At 44.9% G+C, this 21,801-nt stretch overlaps 1 protein-coding gene across 2 annotated transcripts in view; it reads left to right on the top strand.

Moving 5' to 3' along the window:
* The window catches only part of rexo5 (RNA exonuclease 5), a 62,216-nt gene extending 41,970 nt beyond the window's left edge, over nt 1–20,246 (top strand). For both annotated transcript variants that reach the window (XM_086000562.1, XM_086000563.1), the window contains exons 12-20: nt 2,122–2,288; nt 5,991–6,111; nt 7,356–7,481; nt 8,451–8,588; nt 10,455–10,547; nt 11,276–11,492; nt 12,544–12,758; nt 14,052–14,161; nt 19,593–20,246. In XM_086000562.1, coding sequence (XP_085856688.1) covers nt 2,122–2,288; nt 5,991–6,111; nt 7,356–7,481; nt 8,451–8,588; nt 10,455–10,547; nt 11,276–11,492; nt 12,544–12,758; nt 14,052–14,161; nt 19,593–19,647 — 1,242 coding nt within the window. In that variant the 3' untranslated portion in view covers nt 19,648–20,246. The remainder of the gene's footprint in view (nt 1–2,121; nt 2,289–5,990; nt 6,112–7,355; nt 7,482–8,450; nt 8,589–10,454; nt 10,548–11,275; nt 11,493–12,543; nt 12,759–14,051; nt 14,162–19,592) is intronic.
* The last annotated feature ends 1,555 nt before the right edge of the window (nt 20,247–21,801 follow it).

Genomic DNA, 21,801 nt, shown 5'->3' with positions numbered 1-21,801 from the left:
TACAACCAAAAAAGTGGGATTCCTGCCTCCATCACGTCCCCATTGATAAATTCGAGCCCAATGTGTTGGCTGCATTTTGGAACCCCCAAGCGTTCTTGAAAATGCCAGTCATTTGAGGCCTCAAATGATTGTGAAAGCATCCCAGAAATTGCAGTGTTGGTAATTTCAGGCAGCAGCGAGAACTGGCTCTGCCTGAAATTGTGATGCTGGTTATTCCCATTAATTGTTGTAAGTTCTTGGCGCAGCTGGGAAATGGGTGCTGGGAGCTACGCCCAGCACTCAACAGTGTTGTAGGAGATAACAACAGAAAATGCTGGAAATACTCAGCAGGCCAGGCAGCATCCGTGGAGAGAGAAACAGAGTTAACGTTTCAGGTCTGGGACCCTTCATCAGAACTGGAAAAAGCTGGAGATGTGAAAGATATTAAGCAGGTGCAGAGACGGGGGGGGGGGGTTAGGAGGGGAGGAAGGAATTAAAGAACATCCTGTACTTTTGTAAGGCAGGAAAGATAAAATGTTGCAAATGGGAGTGGCAAAAATCATACAGCATGAAAAATGGGGGCAGTGGTTATTATCTGAAATTATTGAACTCAATGTTGAGTCCAGAAGGCTGTAAAGTGCCTAATCGAAAGATGAGGTGCTGTTCCTCGAGCTTACGTTGAGCTTCATTGGAACAATGTAATAGGCCGAGGACAGAGAGGTCAGAGTGGGAGTGAAGCGGTGAATTAAAGTGACAGGCGACCAGAAGCTCAGGGTCACCCTTACGGACTGAACGGAGGTGTTCCGCAAAGCGGTCGCCCAATCTGCGTTTGGTCTCCCCAATGTAGAGGAGACTGCATCGTAAGCAGCGAATGCAGTATATTAAATTGCAGGAAGTACAAGTAAATCGCTGTTTCACCTGGAAAGGGTGTTTGGGGCCCTGGACAGTGGGAAGGGAGGAGGTAAAAGGGCATGTGTTGCATCTCCTGCGCTTGCACGGGAAGGTGCCAGGTGAAGGAGAAGGGCTGTTGGGGGTGATTGAGGAGTGGACCAGGGTGTCGCGGAGGGAGCGGTCCCTTCGGAATGCTGAAAGGGGAGGTGAGGGGAAGATGTGTTTGGTGGTGGGATCATGCTGGAGGTGGCGGAAATGGCGGAGGATGATCCGTTGAATGTGGAGGCTGGTGGGGTGAAAGGTGAGGACAAGGGGAACCCTATCGTGGTTCTGGGAGGGAGGGGAAGGGGTGAGAGTAGAAGTGCGGGAAATAGAACGGACACGGTCAAGGGCCGTTGGTAAAGAAACTAAGGGAATGTACAGAAGTGACTGTGTTTTGGTTATTTTGATGTGGAGGCTGAGACCAAAATGTATTTAAATATCTCGGCATCCACCAATACTTAAAGCTGAAAGTACATTGAAAAGCTGTAAGAATCCGGCAACTACAGCAGGCCAGATAACTAATGCGCCATTTTATAAGATCATAGAATCATACAGAAGGAGGCCATTCAGCCCATCGTGCCTGTGCCGGCTCTGTGAAAGAGTTATCCAATTAGTCCCACTCCCCCGCTCCTTAGGTAGCACCAAGGGGCAGAACTTGCCCAAACAATGTGGATTTCAGTGTGGGATGTCATTATCAGAACTCCTTCGCAAAGCGTCTGATGCTGGCTGTCAGGAAAGCCCCCCTCTATCCCACTTTCTTTCCAGCTGCGATTTGCAGCGGCTTGAGTGGCAGCAACATTTCTTAATTTTGGGACAATCATTGTCAACTTGTGTTCCACAGTGTTAGTTGTTACTAACCTTGTGCTTCAAATACATGCTTTGTGTCATAAAATATCCACATTTAATGTTAATTCAGTACTCCCAGTGTCTCGCTGTGTAGCTGCTTAAAACTGTCGCTGCTTAAAACTGTCGCTTCTTTGCTGAGCTCTCTGACACTGCCATTGCCAGCAGCTGCTGGAAAGCTGATAGTATTTTTAACTAAATTTTAGTGAATGTAAACTGACTAGATGAGCGTTGGTTTCACTAAACAACTCCACTGGATACGCATTTTTTTAAAATCATATTAGTGTACAGAGCCCAATATGTTTAAATTACCTATCTGTGCATTCGGTGTAGTTCATTAATATTCAGCAAATGCTTTGGTTTCAGATAGCAAAGCTGAACCTGGAGGATTTCCAAGCTAAGCAGACAGTGGAAGATGGTTTCACACCGCAGCCTGAAGGCAGAAGTCAGGAGGAAAGGACATCAAACCACCTGAATGTAAGCTGCCGAGGGGTAGATGGATTTCAAGGCAGGACAGGCTTCCACTGTGGCAGGTTAGTTCATGACATTTACCACTTCTAAAGATTTCATATTTAGGTTGCTCTGCACTGAGAAGCCATGAATTTTTCTGACCACATTGCAGGCAAAGCACGACACAGTATCAAATGGATTTCTCTCGGGATTGATTGCACTGTCTTTTAATTCCACATGCTCTGTAGCTCCTCTTCAATATAGAGCCGTGATATTGGGCATGCAGGAGTCCTGAGTCTTTACTCTCAGCTCTGAGGGGAGGACTCTTGGCTAACATAAGTTTCTGCTAAAAACATTTTCTGCTGTGTGTGTCGTCGTCTCCCCCCCCACCCCACCCCCCTTTTAAATATCTGCTATTGCTTCCAAAGGAATTCTACAATCATTTTCATATAGAGTGAAAGAAAATACAAATACTGCAGTACTAGCTACTGACTGCTAAGATCTGAGCAGTCCAGTAACTAATGTATATAAGCATTAATTTTGGTCAGTCTGACTTGCACAGAAACCCATCCCCATCTTTAAGGTTCTGCGAACTGAGAAGTCTACATCTGGAGATTTCTGTTTGCCTGATAGAGTATACACTTTCACCCCATAGGGACACACCCTGCTTACCCAAGTCCCGAAAGCTTAGGCACAGGTTGGCAAGAGCCAGCTTCAGGACCTCTAACTATGTGCAGAGGCACTGTTGGAGTTCAACCAGCTAAAACTGCACAACAGAGCAGAGGTAAAAGTCGCTGCTGCTTGTCCAGCTAGGACCACCTTACCTGTTAGGTCATTGACTTGCAGTGTGATCTGGGGCCGAATGCAAAGAAGCCTAACCCCCAGGGACCCGGTCCATCCTGCCAGGTTCTGTTAGTGAGCTGAAGTACTGTAGACTTGCCTGGTTGTGTATCAGTTTACTGGGTCTGCCACATAGGTTTGACTTGTTTGCGAACATTTATTGCCACGCATGTCATCTTGCAGCAACCCTGACTCCAAAGAGATCCTGCTTACCATAACCCCAGCCCTCCTCCCCTTCTCCCAGGACAATGGTTACATTACCATTCTTTTCTATAATAACATTTGAAACTTATAAAAATCTGACAGGACTGGACAGACTAGATGCAGGAAGGATGTTCCTGATGGTCGGGGAGTCCAGAACCAGGGGTCACAGTCTAAGGATAAGGGGTAGGCCATTTAGGACAGAAATTAGGAGGAATTTCTTCACCCAGAGAGTGGTGAACCTGTGGAGTTCTCTACCACAGAAGGCAGTAGAGGCCAATTCATTAAATATATTCAAGAAGGAGTTGGATATATTTCTTAAAGCTAAAGGGATCAAGGGGTATGGGGAGAAAGCAGGGACCGGGTACTGAATTTGGATGATCAGCCATGATCGCATTGAATGGCGGAGCAGGCTCGAGGGGCCGAATGGCCTACTCCTGCTCCTATCTTCTATGTTTCTATTAAATAATAAATGCTGGCAATCTGCAATTTGTTTTCTTACTTGCGACTTGACCATTACTGTTGGTATTCAACCCTTAAAGTGTTAGCGCTAAGTAGAGTACAGCTCTTAAAAGTTGATGGTAACACTTCTTTATGCTTTCTTAATATAACTAATGATTTCGTGTTTCAATAAAATAGCTACTCAGAATGTTCTTTGTTTGCTTTATTAGTCCTTTTGTGATTTTAAGTCTGATTTACACCACAAAGAAGTATTTGTGCAAACATAGTGTATGATAGTAATGTACCCTATAAAGAATTATTTACATTGCACCTACTTGGAAAAATCTAAGAAACATTTTGGTAGTTGCCTGCTCATTCTATTTGGTTGGTGCTTACGACGTGTCTCAGTTTTTTTGGTAGTTGGAGTCTGTCATATCTCGTTGGTTGACAATTCTGTCAACAAAAGACATCAGAGCAATGAAATCTGAGAAAATTGATATGCGGCTGCAACGTTCAATATAGACACAGATTTTTGTTACATCAACAAGAGTTATTTGCTGCATAAGAACATAAGAAATAGGAGCAGGAATAGGCCACTTGGCCCCTCGAGCCTGCTCCGCCATTCAATAAGATCATGGCTGATCTAGGGCTCAAAGCCACTTCCCAGCCCGCTCCCCATAACCCTCCACTCCCTTATCTTGCAAAAATTTGTCTATCTCCACTTTAAATGTATTTAATGACCCAGCATCCACGGCTCTGGGGCAGAGAATTCCACAGATTTACGACCCTCTGAGAGAAGTTCCTCCTCATCTCGGTTCTAAAAGGGCGACCCTTTATTCTGAGACTGTGCCCCCGAGTTCTAGATTTCCCCACGAGGGGAAACATCCTCTCTGCATGTACCTTGTCGAGCCCCCTCAGCATCTTATATGTTTTGATAAGATCACCTCTCATTCTTCTAAATTCCAATGAGTATAGGCTCAGCCTGCTCAACCTTTCCTCATAAGTCAAACCCCTCATCTCTGGAATTAACCTAGCTAATCGTCTCTGAACTGTCTCCAATGTAAGTACATCCTTCCTTAAATAAGGAGACCAAAACTGTACGCACTACTCGAGGTGTGGCCTCACCAATACCCTGTACAGTTGTAGCAGGACTTCCCTGCTTTTATACTCCAACCCCCTTGCAATAAAGGCCAACATTCCATTTGCCTTTTTGATTACTTGCTGCACCTGCATGCTAACTTTTTGTGTTTCATGCACAAGAACCCCCAGGTCCCACTGAACTGTAGCATTTTGTAATCTCTCTCCATTTAAATAATAGTTTGCTTTTTTATTTTTCCTGCAAAAGTGGATAACCTCGCACTTTCCCACATTATACTCCATCTGCCAAATGTTTGCCAACTCACCTAGCCTGTCTATATCCCATTGCAGATTCTTTGAGTCCTCTGCACAACTTGCTTTCCCACTCATCTTTGTATCATCTGCAAACTTGGCTACATTACACTCAATCCCTTCATCCAAGTCATTAATGTAGATTGTATATAGTTGGGGCTCCAGTGGCACCCCACTAGTTACCGTTTGCCAACCAGAAAATGACCCATTTATCCCAACTCTCTGCTTTCTGTTAGTTAGCCAATTCTCTATCCATGCTAATATATTACCCCAACTCCGTGAGCTCTTATCTTATGCAGTACCCTTTTATGTGGCACCTTATCGAATGCCTTCTGGAAATCCAAGTTCACCACATCCACTGGCTCACCCTTGTCCACCCTGCTTGTTACATCCTCAAAGAACTCCAGCAAATTTGTTAAACATGATTTCCCTTTCCTAAAACCATGCTGACTCTGTTTGACTGCAGTATGTTTTTCTAAATGCCCTGCTACTGCTTCCTTATTGAAGGACTCCAGCATTTTCCCAATGACAGATGTTAGGCTAACTGGTCTATAGTTTCCTGCTTTCTGTCTCCCACCTTTCTTAAAAAGGGATGTTACATTAGCAGTTTTCCAATCCGCTGGGACCTCTCCAGAGTCCAGGGAATTTTGGTATATTGCAACCAATGCATCCACTATCTCTGCAGCCACTTCTTTTAAGACCCTGGGATGCAGGCCATCTGGTCCAGGGGACTTGTCGTCTTTTAGTCCCATTATTTTACCGAGTACTATTTCCTGCAGTCTATTATACTCAAGGCAAACTAGTTTAACTCACTTCTGCAATAAAAATCCTTTAATGTTCTCTGGTACCTTTGTAAAGATGGACAGGAATTGATGTGTAATGTGTGTAACAAGAATATCTTTTTTGCTGTCTAGCTTGCTAAATAAGTTGTGTATGGGTGATCAGAAGGCAGTGCTGTTAGGCACGAAGAAAGCAATGAAGGAGCTGATACACCAAGAAGCATGGCATAAAATTGAATGTGGAACAGACAAAGAGGTAAGTGATGTAAAGCCATAACTTATTCAACCAGATTTCTGTATCCAAAGAAAACTTCTCAGAATTCTATCCATGACCATGAATGTCCATTATATATTGGGCCTTTTACATGGACTTAACTAACCAACTAGAATTACTTTATTTCTTAAATTCTTCTTCTGTATTGGTGAGACTTCATTTACAGCCTGTACAACTGATGTAACATTGGCACAATTAACATTCAAACTGTCGTATAGGTAGAACAGGCTGTGCTATTTAAATGTTTTTATTAGTTCTGTTTCTGTATCATATATATATATCCAAAAACAAAACACATTTCATATAAAAATAAAAGTCCTGTATAATTTTATCATAATAGTCGATCTTACATGGCATTGCACAAGAGTCGTCAAGACCAAGCACAGTATTGAGGTCAAACAGGATTAACAGGAGGGTGATAAATAGACCATGGCGGAAAGAGGGAGGAGATGAAGGGTAGGGAGGGAAAGGAGGAGGTGCGGGACAGAGGATGGGAGATGGGATTGGGGAGAGGGTGGGAACCGGGCGACCCAAAGGCAGAGAAACGATCTCAATTGGGGCAGCACCTAACTATCTCGGTGCGGAGGCTGGCAAACTCAGTAAGAGGGCAAAATGACAATCCCTCTCAGCGGTGGATTGAGTTGGCATACTTCCTATTTTGGGTGGGGGGGAGTTGGGGGGCAGGGGAGACTAGATTGGGGAAACATACTTGGGGCCAGGGTTTCCTGGCAAGCTGTCTCAGTAAGAGGGTACCTAGCAACCACTCTCAGCGGGTGGGGGCATTTGAGGATGGTAAATTCCACTCAGGAAGGGGAGCAGCTGGCAAGTGCTCTTGAGAGAGTGTTTGTATGTGGATGCATGGTGACTTGCTACTCCTATACACCGTGACAGTTACTGTTTTTTGGATCGAAAGTTTTGTGGCATTTACCATTTGTAAACCATTGTAAAGGCCTATCACAGCACTCCCTACAAGTGTAACTGGTACTGCAGGTAAATATGGATAATTTTATAGTGGATTTTCTCATTGATATAGATAGACAAAGACGATTTTACCACGTTTTGAAATGGACTGTGGTGATCCATCTATATATTTCAATGTAATTTTTTGTGTTTTTCATGTTAAAGGACCATTTCCTCCAATCAATTAAAAAAAAATCTAAATCTGTAATATTTTTCTCTGCATACTTGAAATGTGCTCTGAATACACCTGAATGTGTTTTCTGCAGGTTGTTCAGCGAGCTCAGACTGAAATCCCAGCTGCCTCTTTAAGTTTAAGTCACTTTGCGTCTTATTCCGAATATATTGAGTGTAATTTACATATGAAGATCCACGAGGGACTACTTCATGAAAAGGTAGGTCAGTACACCGAATAACTGGGATCGCAGTGCAGTAATAAATTAGTCTTACCTCAACAGAGTTCTGTCGAAATAGATATTTTCTGTAAAGTTCCTATTTATTTGCATAATAGGCATACCAATGTGAAAGTCATCAAATTGAGGAATAATTTGTCTATTAAATAATTCAAAAGTGCAAATTTATTATATTTTACATATTTTCTTCATTCACAACAGTCTTTCGGGATCAAATGTAAAAAGAATATTAAGATTGCCCTGAAATAGAGCCAGATGGTCTTCTCTAGCTATGACCAGCAATATCCTTTTACAGTTGGGCCTCAGAGGCCATCTCTGCTTCCAATTATAAAGTTATTAACAGAGTAAGTAGCTGCTAAAATGGGCCTATCTTATCCAGGTGCCAATGAGCTTCATTGGTTACTTGTAAGTACTTGCATGTTCTTAATAGTACTTTAAATAAAATTGTACTCAGGATGTGGGCAAATCTTAGAAGGCCGCATTTATTGCCCACCTCTAGTTGCCCTGAGAAGGTGGTAGTGAGCCTTCTTTGAACTGCTGCCGTTCTTGTGGTGATGGTGCTCCCATAACGGTGTTGGGTAGGGAATTCCAGGATATTGACCCAGCGACAACGAACGAACAGCAATATGTGTCCAAGTTAGTATGGTGTGTGACTTGGAGGGATACTTGGAGGTGATGGTGTTCCGACGACATTGCTGCTCCTGTCCTACTCTGTGGCAGAGGTCGCGGAGGAGGGAGGTGTTGTCGAAGTGACCTTAGCGAGTTGCTGCAGACCATCCTGTAGATTGTGCATGCTGCAGCCGCAGTGTGCCAGTGACATTGAGATGCGTGATCTTTAAGAGCAAATTAGTGAATGTGTGGAATAGCAGATGTTTGGGGATCACTGCCCTGCATCAGAGAAGCCTCTGTTGATATGTCTTAACTCATTTTTATTTTCAAATCTCTCTGCAGATGAGACAGAAGTTGTCAGAGATGTGTACTGTGTATGCTGGTCCATTCTGTAAGGATTTCTGTTTAAAGTCTGTTAAAAGAACATTCAGAAACTGTGGCTCTATCAGTTCCATCAGTGTTATCACAGAAACATACCAGGTACAAGCAGTAATAGTACGATTAAAGCAGGAGGGGGCCCTTTGTGCTTCTATAATTATTACAAGTCATTTTAGCTACAACATTTAAAACTAGTGAGTAATGTAATCATATTTTTTAAATATTTTGAATCCACTAGAGGTAGAGCATTTGTTGTTTAAACATTAACTTCCTCTCTGGAAGTACAGTTTATTACGGGCGCATTGGTGTTAACGCAATTTGCCTGCTAAAAGCGGTGCCCGGTAAAACCATAATAGGTTAGTCAGATGTATTACCAAGTTCAGTCCCCACCGCTTAAGAAGCCTGCTCACTACTATGTACATGTATATCACAGTTTGAGGACTTTGCCACTTGCGCCTCATCACAGCTTCTCTCGTTGGAGCATTTGTAAGTCGCTGAGTGGCTGCTACGCAACAGTCATTGAGTGGCTTTAGGGCCTAATCAGCAGGAATCCAATTCTCACGACAAAGGGGCGATTTCACAAGTAGACACTTTCCCCAAGCTAACCTTCAGCCGCCAAGATTTCAAAAAGAAAGTGTGTAAATCATTAAGTACAGGAGATTAATGAGGTTCAGTGAACTTATTGAACTACCCAAAGTAGCTGGTGCGCTTAATACGTTGTAAGTGGCGCCTTTGTAATTGACTCCAATGGTACTGGCAAATGGTTAGCACTATTTGGCCTATATAGGCGGCTGCCCGTGATAAGCATGGGGTTGGTGCACTGCATGGATCAGGTTGTGGAAGCAAGGAACTCTAAGAGGGACATGGAGCCTGGAAGTCTTGAGGGGAGAAGGTCGGTTCTGTAAACACTAAAGGGGGGGGGGGGGGGCGGAGAATGAGAGATGGGGAAGCAAGCGAGGTTATATGCTGGAAGTAGTCCGGGACATGCAGTCAAGCTCTGGGTATAAGCCCATATCCCAAGTATTGCCTTAAGTGCACGAGTGGTCAGTCCAGGAACAAAGCACGGGTACTGGAAGCACACAGGAAATGCCATTCCAGAGTGCAGCAGAATCAGTGACAGTGGTCAAAAGCAGAAGTGTTGGGCAGTGAGCAAAAGGCACCACAGGGAAGGCACAGCTGAAAAGGGTGTGAAGATGTATTTTGATAGCAAGCATACCTTAGGGGAAGGGAGCAAGCACAATTAGAGTGGCTGCAGATCACCCATAGTTGGGCACACTCACTGATTTCATTATAGCAAGATTCTTGGAGTAACACTTTTTTTTTCAAACTTGCAGCACCATGTCAATTCTTGAAAAAATATCACCAGAAATGATCATCTTCAGTAATTCTCAACCCTTTTGAGTTTAAAAAAAAATCTCAGCCCCTTGTGCTCTAGTGGCTCAGCTTGAGTGGTAGCACTCTCGCCAGATTCAGGAGGTTGTGGACTTGAGTACAAAACCTAGGCTGACACTCCAGTGCAGCACTGAGGGAGTGCTGCACCTACTGTCGGAGGTGCCATCTTTTGGATGAGACGTTAAACCGAGGCCCTGTCTGATCTTTCAGGTGGTTGTAAAATGTTTCATGGCATTATTCAAAGAAGGCCAGCATTTGTCAATCAACCAACATCACTGGAAAGCAGATTATCAAATCATTTATCTTATTGCTGTTTGTAAGAACTTGCTGTGTGCAAATTGGCTGTCACATTTCCCTACATTACACTTCAAAAGTAATTCATTGGCTGAGCAGCACTTTGGGACATCCTGAGATTATGAAAGGCACTCTATAAATGCAAGTCCTTTTTCTCAGCATGAGAGCATGTCCTGTTAGCCAAGAAAAGGGGGGAAAAAAGAACTAAATTACAACAAAGTGAGGAATACCTAAAGGATTGCAAGTTGCTCTATGATATTTGTTTTCTCATTCTCTTTACAGCCCCATGTGCGTATTCAGTATGAGGTGCCTGAAAGTGCACATCTTGCTGTGGATACATTGAATGGAAGCATTGTTGAGGGATTCCTCATTAAGGTGATTATACACTTGTTCTAGACCCCCTCATAGATATAAAATTAAATGTAAGAGATTTAGAACAGAGAGCAAGAGAAACTTTTTTTTACACAGTGGGTTGTGAGGCTGTGGAATGCACGATCGAGAGTTAGTGTTTGAAGCAGAGATCATGTCAACATTTAAGAATAGGTTAGATATGTGACTGAAAGAGAAGGGGAATTAAAGGATGTAGGAACGGGGCAGGAATATGTTATGAGGACTACAGCTCGTGTGGGGGATAAACACCAACACGGACTGGCTGAGCCACAAAGCCTGTTTCCGTGCTGTAATTTCTATGTAATACTCCCTCCCCCAAGCAGGATTTTCTGACCCTTGCATTTGCCCAGATTCTAGATATGAACTCCTGGAAGCGCAAATTTGTAAAATATACCCTTTAGTTCCATGTTTTCCATTTAAGTATCAACTTCTGTACCAATGTGCCACTTCCATTATCCACACCAACCATCTTCATATCTCTGATTAACTTTGATAAGGCAATTTTCTGCTGTAGAATTAGAACACTCGAACTGGATTAAGAGTGTCCAAGCTCATTTTCTATAGAACTCTTACATGTGGCAGACAGAAGAGACTTTCCTCCCATCTGTCTAACTTGGATTCATATCAAGGAGATAGTCCACTGTCCCAAGCACAGTTAATATTAGCGCTAAAGAATATTGATAATTGAATCAGCATTTCTTCTAACTCCTCAGGTTCAAAGACCAATCACAGAAAATATGCTGGATTGTGACACCGTCCTAAAGAAGCTGGAAAAAGATATCACAAACCAGGCTGTTATTTATGTGTCTGGAATTCGACAGAGCCTGACAAAGGAAGACCTCAGTGAGAAATTTAGCAAATTTGGACATGTTGAAGCTGTAATCTGCCTTGGTGATAAAATTGATGCAAAGCCTAAGGATTGTTTTATAAGTGAGTAAAGTTGATGAAAGTAAATCTAGAATTCTATGCAGTAAATATTTGCAACATTACCATTTTTGGTAGTCGTAGAAAAAAGCATGTTTTAATGAGGTGTGTTTTACAGAGAGAGCGTGTGTTTAGAAGTTTTCTATAATATCAAAGGAGCCACAAAGCATGTTTGTTAGATCAATATCCCAGTGCATTTGTACTCAAATCTGCTGTGTCAGAGTGGTAGAATATTGGTTCATGCCCAATATTCCCCATGTGGTAAATTTCCAATCTGGGCGTATACTGCGAGCTCCCCAAAAAGAAGAGTGGGTTTCAGTCCACCTATTTCTTCCACCTGCCCTAGCAGCTGCTTCAGGCAGTGTTGCCAGAGACTTGGAACCAGTTGTTTGCTAGCTCACTTGGACTGGAAAACTGAACAACATAGAGAAATCAGCAAAAAAGGAACTGATTTGTTTAATTTTCAAAATCAAACTTGTTCTAAAATGACCGCATTCACATGATGTTGAGAAATCATGGAAACTACAGGAAACTTTTTTTTATCCGGGACCGACGTGCCAGTTCATCAAAAATTCCAGATCACCGAACGCTATAGTAAAAGATACGGAGCTGAGAGCTCCGTATAAAGCAACAAACCCTGTTGCTTAGCAACAGGTTCAGAACAATGGCCACAAGTTACAAGCGTCTCTGTAGCTTAGCAACAGATGGAGGAAGGCAAGTAATATGAAGTATGAACCTACTCCTGAATTTTGCCGGTTAACCAAGGTTTCCGGTTATTTAGGTGCCGGTAAATCGAAAGTTTCCTGTAGTAGGTAATCTAAGAGTCCAATTTTTAGGTTGTAGTGATGAATGCTTGAAATGAGGTTACATCTGCTTCTTGGAATGCAGTTCTAATTCAAGCTTCATTTTGCCAGTTAGGCCCACTTTTCAAAGCTGAAGTTGAGTTAGATAACTGAAGGATTCAGATTTGTACCTTGGTGAAAAGTTCAGCGGCTCGACTTCCTGACTTCTGTTTTTTGTATTGGAATTACTGATTTGTGTGGTTTTTATCCTCCAGAATACGGAAGCCCGGAGAGTGCCCTGGAGGCCCAGGCAGCTATGAATGGACAAGAAGTGAAGAAACGCAGACTGAATGTGCTGAGAGCTCTCACTCCCTACCACCTTCAGACCTGGGCTGCTCAAAGTTCTTACGCTGCAGTGAGCCCCAGGACCTCTGACACTCTGCCAGTAAACAGTCGGGCCTTTGAGAGAAGAGAGAAACTTTCTCAATGTGTGAGTTTAGGTGTTACTGTTCGCTAATGTTTTTATATAATTATTATAAAGCTCCTTTAGGATGTTTGAAGGGAAGCAGTGGAAGAAAGTAAAATCCATAAAAGTGGAGAGAGAAAAATTTAAGATACGCTGAAGTTTGTAATCTCCATGTAAACTGATATTTTATTGTTAGAAACAAGAACTTTAGGAATAATGTACACAAACCTGCTGTACATAAAATGGCAACATCAACAGAAAATGCTGGAATTACTCAGCAGGCCAGGCAGCATCCGTGGAGAGAGAAACAGGGTTAACGTTTCAGGTCTGGGACCCTTCATCAGAACTGGAAAAAGCTGGAGATGGAACAGATTTTAAGCAGGTGCAGAGACAGGGGGGGAGGAGGAATTGAAAGAACATGCTGTGAAAATGTTGCAAATGGGAATGGCAAAATCATACTGCATGAAAAATGGGGGCAGGGATTATTATCTGAAATTGTTGAACTCTATGTTGAGTCCGGCAGGCTGTATTTTTTCATGCAGTATGATTTTGCCATTCCCATTTGCAACATTTTCACAGCATGTTTTTTCAGTTCCTCCTCCCCCCCCCCCCCCCCCCCCCGTCTCTGCACCTGCTTAATATCTGTTACATCTCCAGCTTTTTCCAGTTCTGATGAAGGGTCCCAGACCTGAAACGTTAACCGTTTCTCTCTCCACGGATGCTGCCTGGCCTGCTGAGTATTTCCAGCATTTTCTGTTCTTTCAGATTTCCAGCATCTGCAGTATTTTGCTAGTACATAAAATGGCTGTTGCAAAGGTAAATTGTAAAATAATCTTTCATCAACATACTCCCTATTAGTACATGAAGCGCATAATGCTGATAAACACTACAAATTAATTCATACCACTGGAAAAAGATGTAAATAATAACCAGCTGTTAAATTAGCCATTACATAAGAACATAAGATGTAGGAGCAGGAGTAGGTCATTTGGCCCCTCGAGCCTGCTCCGCCATTCAATAAGATCATGGCTGATCTTATCTTGGCCTTAACTCATTGAGGCAATCGCAGCAAATTATACCCTGTACAAGTGCACAAAATGAATTTCATATCCTCCTTGTATGCTGCACTTGCCGTTAGCAGTAGACCAGAGCAGCAAGATTAAACTCGAGGGCCGCCAACTTGCTGGTGACATTGTGCTCCAAAGAAATGGTCCAGTGCAGTGACAGCTAGTAGGATGACGATGGAATGAATGGGGATGAGGGGGAGAGAAGTGTAATTGTATGAGTTTGCCGTGTTAATTACTTTGCATCGAATAGGAGCAAGAACTGAAAAACATGATGAGAACACTCGATCGGCGTGTGGGGCGGCTCTTCAAGGCATTAACCAACAACACACTCTGCGCGGTCCTGCTGCCAGGGACAAACAGGTAAAACATATGACAGAAAAATTAGAGTTTTAAAATTCATGAGCGACCATGTGTGACACCACCTATCTGCAATGTCATGACAGCAATTTTACACACGTGGTCGACACCTGCTGTTCCCAGAACCTCTGAAACTAGGCTGTAGTCTTGCAGTGTGTAAAGGATACATAGCATTCAAAGATTATCTACCTTATCCTCCTGTTGAATCTCTCTCTGATCAATAGGGATTAGGTAAGTATCAACCTTGTAAATCCTATTATAGATTATTACATTACTCCTGCTCAGTCACAGCTGTGTGTATCATGTGTGATGTGTTATATGGACATCAGTGATCTATTCAGATCCCCCAGCACTGCTTAACTTTTAAACAAAATCTTGCCAGCTTTCTCTCCATCCCTACTGCTCTGAAGGTGTTCATTTCATCTTGGAGTATGGTTCGATGGGTGTCAGTACTTCACCATGTGTGAGTTTGACAGTGAGTGCGGGCAGGCTACTGAACTGTGGGAGACATCGCAGGCTACTTAAATCTTCGCGTGATATTCCACATATGCACTTCCAGCAGAATATTGATCAGGAGGAGGAACCCTGGCTTATTTTTTTCCTTCCCTAACCCAACAACACTGAATAAATTGTGGTGCCGCTATCATCACCCCAGCTGAAACTGGCTAGCTCAGCACAGATCAGAGATCGAACCTGGGACTTCCTGCTCTGTATGACCCAGTGTAAACTGGTGAGGAAGAGTCAGAGTGAATTGGGGAGAAGCGAGGGAGAGTTTGCCAGGATAAACTGGGGGAAGAGGGAAAGATGAGTAGCTCCGCACCTGGGAAAAGAGGGAGGCTTACCAAACAGTTTTTAGAAAATTTATATTCAATAAGACTATTTTAAAATGTAATAGCCAATCGGATTTAGCAACAGATAGTACTGATGAATATCTACAATAGATCATACTTCACAAGAAGTGAGGGGAAATCCCTACAGTTGTGACCTCACAATCTTCCTCTGTTTTCTAGTGATCCTGATTACGAACATAAAGCTGCACCCTAGCATTCCCTGCTTTACAGTGCATTGGCAAACTAATTTACCCATTTTGCAATACATCAGTGTGAATCTGCGTCTTGCTGTACCTGCCTGGCAGTGCATTGATGTACCAATGTACTATATCGTGTGTCACAAGGCACCAAACAACCCTTTACCTGTTGGTCAGAGCAGAATAGGTTCAGAGATTGTATTGGTGAAAGGGTTTATTTTTTTAGACCTGAGCCTTTCAATACTTTTCCACTTTTTCCACCTCTTACTTTTATATCTATCCCTCCCTGACCGCTCTCTCCTGTCGTCATGCCTCCTTTCATCTCTCCTCTCTCGGATACTCTGCCCTCCCAAATCCCTACCCCAATCCTTCATCACTCTCCTGCCGCCGTCCCAGGCTTGGCTCCCTCTTAGATAAGCCCACAGCTTTCCTCTGTGCCTCTCTTGGCATCCTACGAAGGGCCCATTGAGGCACTCGTCGCTGCCGCCTTATGAGCAGCAACCCCAATAGTCCCATCCTACTCTCTCGCCGACCTTCCCGTCCAGCACGCCCACTGGGGCAAATCTTGCCAATCTCCTCACCATCCAACTCATCCCCCCCCCCCCCCTCCCCCCAGCGCTGACCCTGTGGACGCTGGCAATGGGGCAGCTATCACCGACCCTTTCTGCATCTCCCGCCAAAATGTCCATTCACTTGCAAACAAGGCCCTTGCCATCCATGAGCTTATCATGGATGATTGCATCGACACCATGGTCCTGACTGAAACTTGGCTGAGGGGTGATGACACCTTACCCTTAAATGAAGCCTCCCCGCCTGACTATACCTTCCACCACTTGCCCCGCTCACACCGTGGTGGCGGTGTGGCTCTCATCACCAAATCACACCTTGGTCTGTCCCCCTACTCCTCTGGCACTTTCTCCTCCTTTGAGCATCTCACCTTATTCCACCCCTCTCCCCTCTCATTTAAAATTTTTGTTTTCTACCACCCACCCAAGTACCATAAAAATGTTATTACCGAGATATCTTCACTGCTCTCCACCCTCAGCCTGTGCACCGAACGACTTCTCATCCTCGGTGATTTCAACCTCCATCTCAATTCATTATGCTCTCTCTCCTCTGAGTTCACTAGCCTCCTATCCTCCCTTAATCTCTCCCTCCATGTAAACTCCCAAACCCATATTCACAGCCAGCCCCTCGACCTTGCCATCTCTCGACCTCGCTACTCTCATCGTGTCAATCGCAGATAAGGCCATCTCTGACCACTTCCTCGTATCACTCACCACCCACATCCCCCTTTCTAACCACCCCCCCAACCCTAGTTCCTTCTTGTCTGCCCCTTGGAAAAACTCTCTTACAACTGCACTTATGAAATCCCAACTGTCCGGCCTTTGGCCCTCCATTCACCATGACATTTCTGCAGCTACCGATCTGCTCAACCACACCCTCACCACCACCTTTGATGCCCTAGTCCTTATTAAAACAATAACTTTCTCTCATCCTGGCCGTTCTCCCTGGCACGGCCCTCATCTCCGTTCCCTTAAGTCCATGGAACGCAGGCCTAGAAATTCACTTTGGGGCGGCCAGCTTGCTCGCGCCCAAAAGTTAGCGCTGGGCGGGGAGCCATTAGCGATCGTCAGATATTCAGTGTTTGCGCCCCAATTCGGAACCGGGCGCTATACCAGGGTGTGCCCGCCTCCGCTTGGGGCGCTGACACTGAATTTCAGCGCTCTTGGCGCCGCTGCGCCAGCCGCTGCGGAGCGGCAGGCTGCGGTACTGCAGGCCTCCTCCTTCTCTTAAGGGGGAGCTGCCTGCAACGGGGAGATCGCCGCTGGAGAGTGCCGGCAAATGAGCCCGGCACCACGGAGAAGTGCCGGGTTCGCGGAAAGCAGCCGGCAATGCCGCGGGGGGGGGGCGGGTGGAGGAGGCCGGGGAAGGAGGTGCGGGCAGGCGGCCGCTGAAAAAGCGGCCGGCCGCACCTTCCCCTTTAAAGCGCCCCACTAAGGCTACAGCACGGCCCCGTTTTCTGGTCGCTGTTTGCGGCCGCTACTAAATATGGGGATCGGGCCGGTTTCGGGGCGGAACCGGGGCACTGCACACACCGATGACGTCATCGGTGCCGGCGCAGTGCTAACGGCTACCGCCACCAATACCGCTGCGCTGAATATCAGCGCAAACTCATTTTTGGCGCAGAAGCCCTCTTTAGGCGGTAACTGGCCGCAAAGCTGGCAGCGCCTTAATGAATTTCTAGGCCGCAGACTTTTACAGATATGGCGGACAACTGGTTTAGCCATTCACCGCCAGATCTGGCTGGACCACATAAAGCATTATCTGGTCCTACTCTCGTCTGCCAAAATTGCTCACTATTCCAGAATCATTCTGGAATGCAAAGATAAACCCTGTCTCCTATTTTCTACTGCTAACCGTCTTCTCAAATCCCTCACCCCTGTCTCCTCCACCCTCACCTCCGACAACAAGTGTGAGGAGCTCATGGACTTCTTTATCTCTAAGATTGAGACCATCCGTTCAGCTGCCTCTGCCACTTCCCTTTCTTCCCCTAGTCCACCGGGCCAAACTTCCTCTAAGGATCCCCGCTGCCCCAGCCCTGAACTCGCATCTTTCTCCAGTTTCTCTCCAATCTCCCCCTCATGACCTCTCTGCGCTCATCTTATCCATGAGACCCACCTCCTCCTCCTTCGACCCTATTCCCACCAAACTGCTGACCACCCAACATCTTTTTCTGGCTCCCATGTTAGCTGACATTGTTAACGGTTCTCTCCCCTCGGGTACTGTCTCCCTTCTCCCTCAAATCTGCTGTCATCACCCCTCTCCTCAAAACCAACCCTTGACCCCCTCTGTCCTTGCAAACTATCACCCTATCTCCAACCTCCCTTTCCTCTCCAAAGTCCTTGAATGTGTTGTCGCCTCCCAAATCCATGCCCATCTTTCCCACAATTCCATGTTTTAATCCCTCCAATCAGGTTTCCGCCCCTACCACAGTACCGAAACGGCTCTCGTCAAAATCACAAATGACATCCTTTGTGACTGTGACAAAGGTAAACTATCCCTCCTCGTCCTTCTTGACTTGTCTGCAGTCTTTGACATGGTTGACCACTCCATCCTTCTCCAATGCCTCTCCACCGTCGCCCAGCTGGGTGGGACTGCACTCGCCTGGTTCCATTCTTATCTATCTAAACGTAGCCAGAAAATCACCTGCAATGGCTTTTCTTCCTGCTCCCGCATCGTTGCCTCTGGTGTCCCCCAAGGATCTATCCTTGACCCCCCTCCTATTTCTCATCTACATGCTTCCCCTTGGCGACATCATCCAAAATCACAGCGTCAGTTTCCACATGTACGCTAGTGACACCCAGCTCTTCCTCAATACCACTTCTCTCGACCCCTCCACGGTATCTAAATTGACACACTGCTTGTCCGACATACAGTTCTGGATGAGTGCTAATTTTCTCCAATTAAATATTGGGAAAACCAAAGTCATTGTTTTCAGTCCCCGTTCCCTACTCACTGACTCCATCCCTTTCCCTAACATCTGCCTGAGGCTGAACCACACTGTTCTCAACCTTGGTGTCATACTTGACCCTGAAATGAGCTTCTGACCACATACCCGCAGCATAACTAAGACCGCCTATTTCCACCTCCATAACATAGCCTGTCTCCACCCTTGCCTTGGCTCATCCGCTGCTGAAACCCTTATCCATGCCTTTGTTACCTCTAGACTTGACTATTCCAATGCACTCCTGGCTGGCCTCCCACATCCTATCCTATGTAAACTTGAGGTCATCCAAAACTCGGCTGCCCATGTCCCAACTCGCACCAAGTCCCATTCACCCATCACCCCTGTGCTCGCTAACTTACATTGGCTCCCAGTTAAGAACACCTCGATTTCAAAATTCTCATCCTTGTTTTCAGATGGCCTCGCCCCTCCCTATCTCTGTAATCTCCTTCAGCCCCACAACCCCCCGAGATATCTGCGTTCCTCTAATTCTGCCCTCTTAAGCATCCCTGATTATAATCGCTCAACCATTGGTGGCCGTGCCTTAAGCTGCTTAGACCCTAACCTCTAGAATTCCCTCCCTAAACCTCTCCGCCTCGCTACCTCTCTTTCCTCCTTTAAGACGCACATTAAAACCTACCTTTTTGACCAAGCTTTTGGTCACCTGCCCTAATTTCTTCTTATGTGGCTCGGTGTCAATGTTTTTGTCTTTTAATACACCTGTGAAGCGCCTTGGGACGTTTTACGATGTTAAGGCGCTATATAAATACAAGTTGTTGTTGTAGAGAAGAAAGTTGGCAAAATTATAGAATATTACAAATGTGTTTTCTTTAAAAAGGTCCTGTACAGTTTTTTGTATAACTTTATTGAATGTCTTCTTTTCTCTCTGTTTGACGTAGTGCTTATTGCTCAGTGCCTGGACTGTGTCTTTTCGAAATAAAGCAAGATTCTTAAAACCAAGTGTTCAATGTGGACTGAAGATGCTTCCCTTCTGATGCTACCGGACTGGCTGTTACTGAATTGATTAAGAAATGAATATAGTTCCTGGACCAAGTTCCTTTTATGTATACCGCTGAACTCCAGCAACAGCAGTGACTGCGCCAAGAAAGCTGCTTAGAATTTTTTGAATTAAACATTTATAAAGAAATATTTCAAGTGTGAAAATAATACAAGATGTGCACTTCAGGTTAAGTTAATGACATTGAGCTTTCCTAGTTAGAAGTCAGAAATGCCAATGGCCCAGAGTCCAGGTCTTGCCAATTTTAGATCAAGTTGAGCAGAAAATATTCCTCAGGCCTGCCAATTATGACTATTTGAGCAGACCTCATTGCAGGGCTCTCCTGCCACTGCGGAGAGATTGTTTCATGCCTGTTGGATCATGTTTGCAACAGTTGCACAGCCAAAATCTCACCTGCTTTTCTCAGTTGGTATTTTACATTGGTATTGTATTTGAATTCAAAATCTTGATGTGCACTTTTGTATTTTCTGCATTATTTTTTGCTGTATGACATTCAGCTATTGTACGGCAGTAGTAAACTCAAGTTTTCAAATTACATTTATTCATCTATTAACATGAACACTGTTCTGAGAAGATTAAGAGGATGTCGGGCTTTAATCCATTCGCACTGAAATTAACTTTTAGAACTTGGCAGCTCAGTATTCCTTAATCTGCCTGTGCAACCACTAATGCATCAAGCTGCGAACACTATAGGGGAAATTAGTATTAATTTTGTCTGCCCCTTTTATTTGTGACTACTAATAGCAAATATCAAAAAGCAAAAGGGGAAAATGGTCAGAATACCTGTCGAACAAATGTTCAAAATGCTGGTTAGTTACTTAATTATACACCACCATTCGCAACTGGATGTGTCAGGACTACAGAGCTTTGACCTGATCAGTTGGTTGTGGGCTCGCCTAGCTCTGTCTATAACATGCTGTTTCTGTTGTTTGCATGCATTCAGCCCTGTATTGTAGCTTCACCAGGTTGGCACCTCATTTTCGGGTAAGCCTGATGCTGGTCCCAGCATGCTCTTCATTGAACCAGGGTTAGTTATCTGGTATGATGGTGATGGAGGAGTGAGGGATATGCCGGGCCATGAGGTTACAGATTGTGGGGGAATACAATTCTGCTGCTGTTGATGGCCCACATTGCCTGGATGAGTGCAGCTCCAACAACACTCAAGAAGCTTGACACCATCCAGGTCAAAGCAGCCCGCTTGGTTGGCACCCCATCCACCACCTTAAACATTCACTCCCTCCACCACTGGCGTACTGTGGCTGCAGTGTGTGCCATCTACAAGATGCACTGCAGCAACTCGCCAAGGCTTCTTCTACAGCACCTCCCAAACCTGCACCCTCTACCACCTAGAAGGACAGGGCAGCAGGCGCATGGGAACACCACCATCTCCAAGTTCCCCTCCAAGTCACACACCATCCTGACTTGGAAATATATCGCCATTCCTTCATCATCGCTGGTTCAAATTCCTGGAACTCCCTCCCTAACCGCACTGTGGGAGTACCTTCACCACATGGACTGCAGTGGTTCAAGAAGGTGGCTCACCACCACCTTCTCGAAGGCAATTAGGGATGGACAATAAATGCTGGCCTTGCCAGCGATGCCCACAGCCCATGAATGAATTTTTTTTAAAGCGCCTCCTGGATGCCCACTTTTGAGCTGCTGGATCTGTTTTTAATCTATCCCACTAAGCACAGTGGTGGTGCCATATGACATGTTGGAGGGTGTCCTCAGTGAAGATATGACTTGGTCTTCAAAAGGACTTTGTAGTGGTTGTTTCTCACCAATACCGTCATGAACAGATGCATCTGTATATGACCAAAACTACATACAGTACTCGAGGTGTGGTCAGGTGAAGTAGGTTATTCCCTTGTGTTGGTTCTCTCACCACCTGCCGCAACCTCAGTCTGGCAGTTATATCCTTCAGGACTCGGCCATCTTAATCAGTGGCGGTACCACCGACCCACTCTTGGTGATGGACGTTGAAGTCCCCCACCCAGAGTGCCCTTACTGCCTTCAGTGCTTCCTCCAAGTGGTGTTCAACATGGAGAAGTACTGGTACTGATTCATCAGCTAAGGGAGGGTGGTAGGTA

This window comes from Somniosus microcephalus, chromosome 11 (assembly GCF_052327205.1).
Source record: "Somniosus microcephalus isolate GS21.2 chromosome 11, FLI_Smic_1.0, whole genome shotgun sequence".
In the NCBI taxonomy this organism is placed as follows: Eukaryota; Metazoa; Chordata; class Chondrichthyes; order Squaliformes; family Somniosidae; genus Somniosus; species Somniosus microcephalus.
This window is presented reverse-complemented; position numbering and strand designations above follow the sequence as displayed.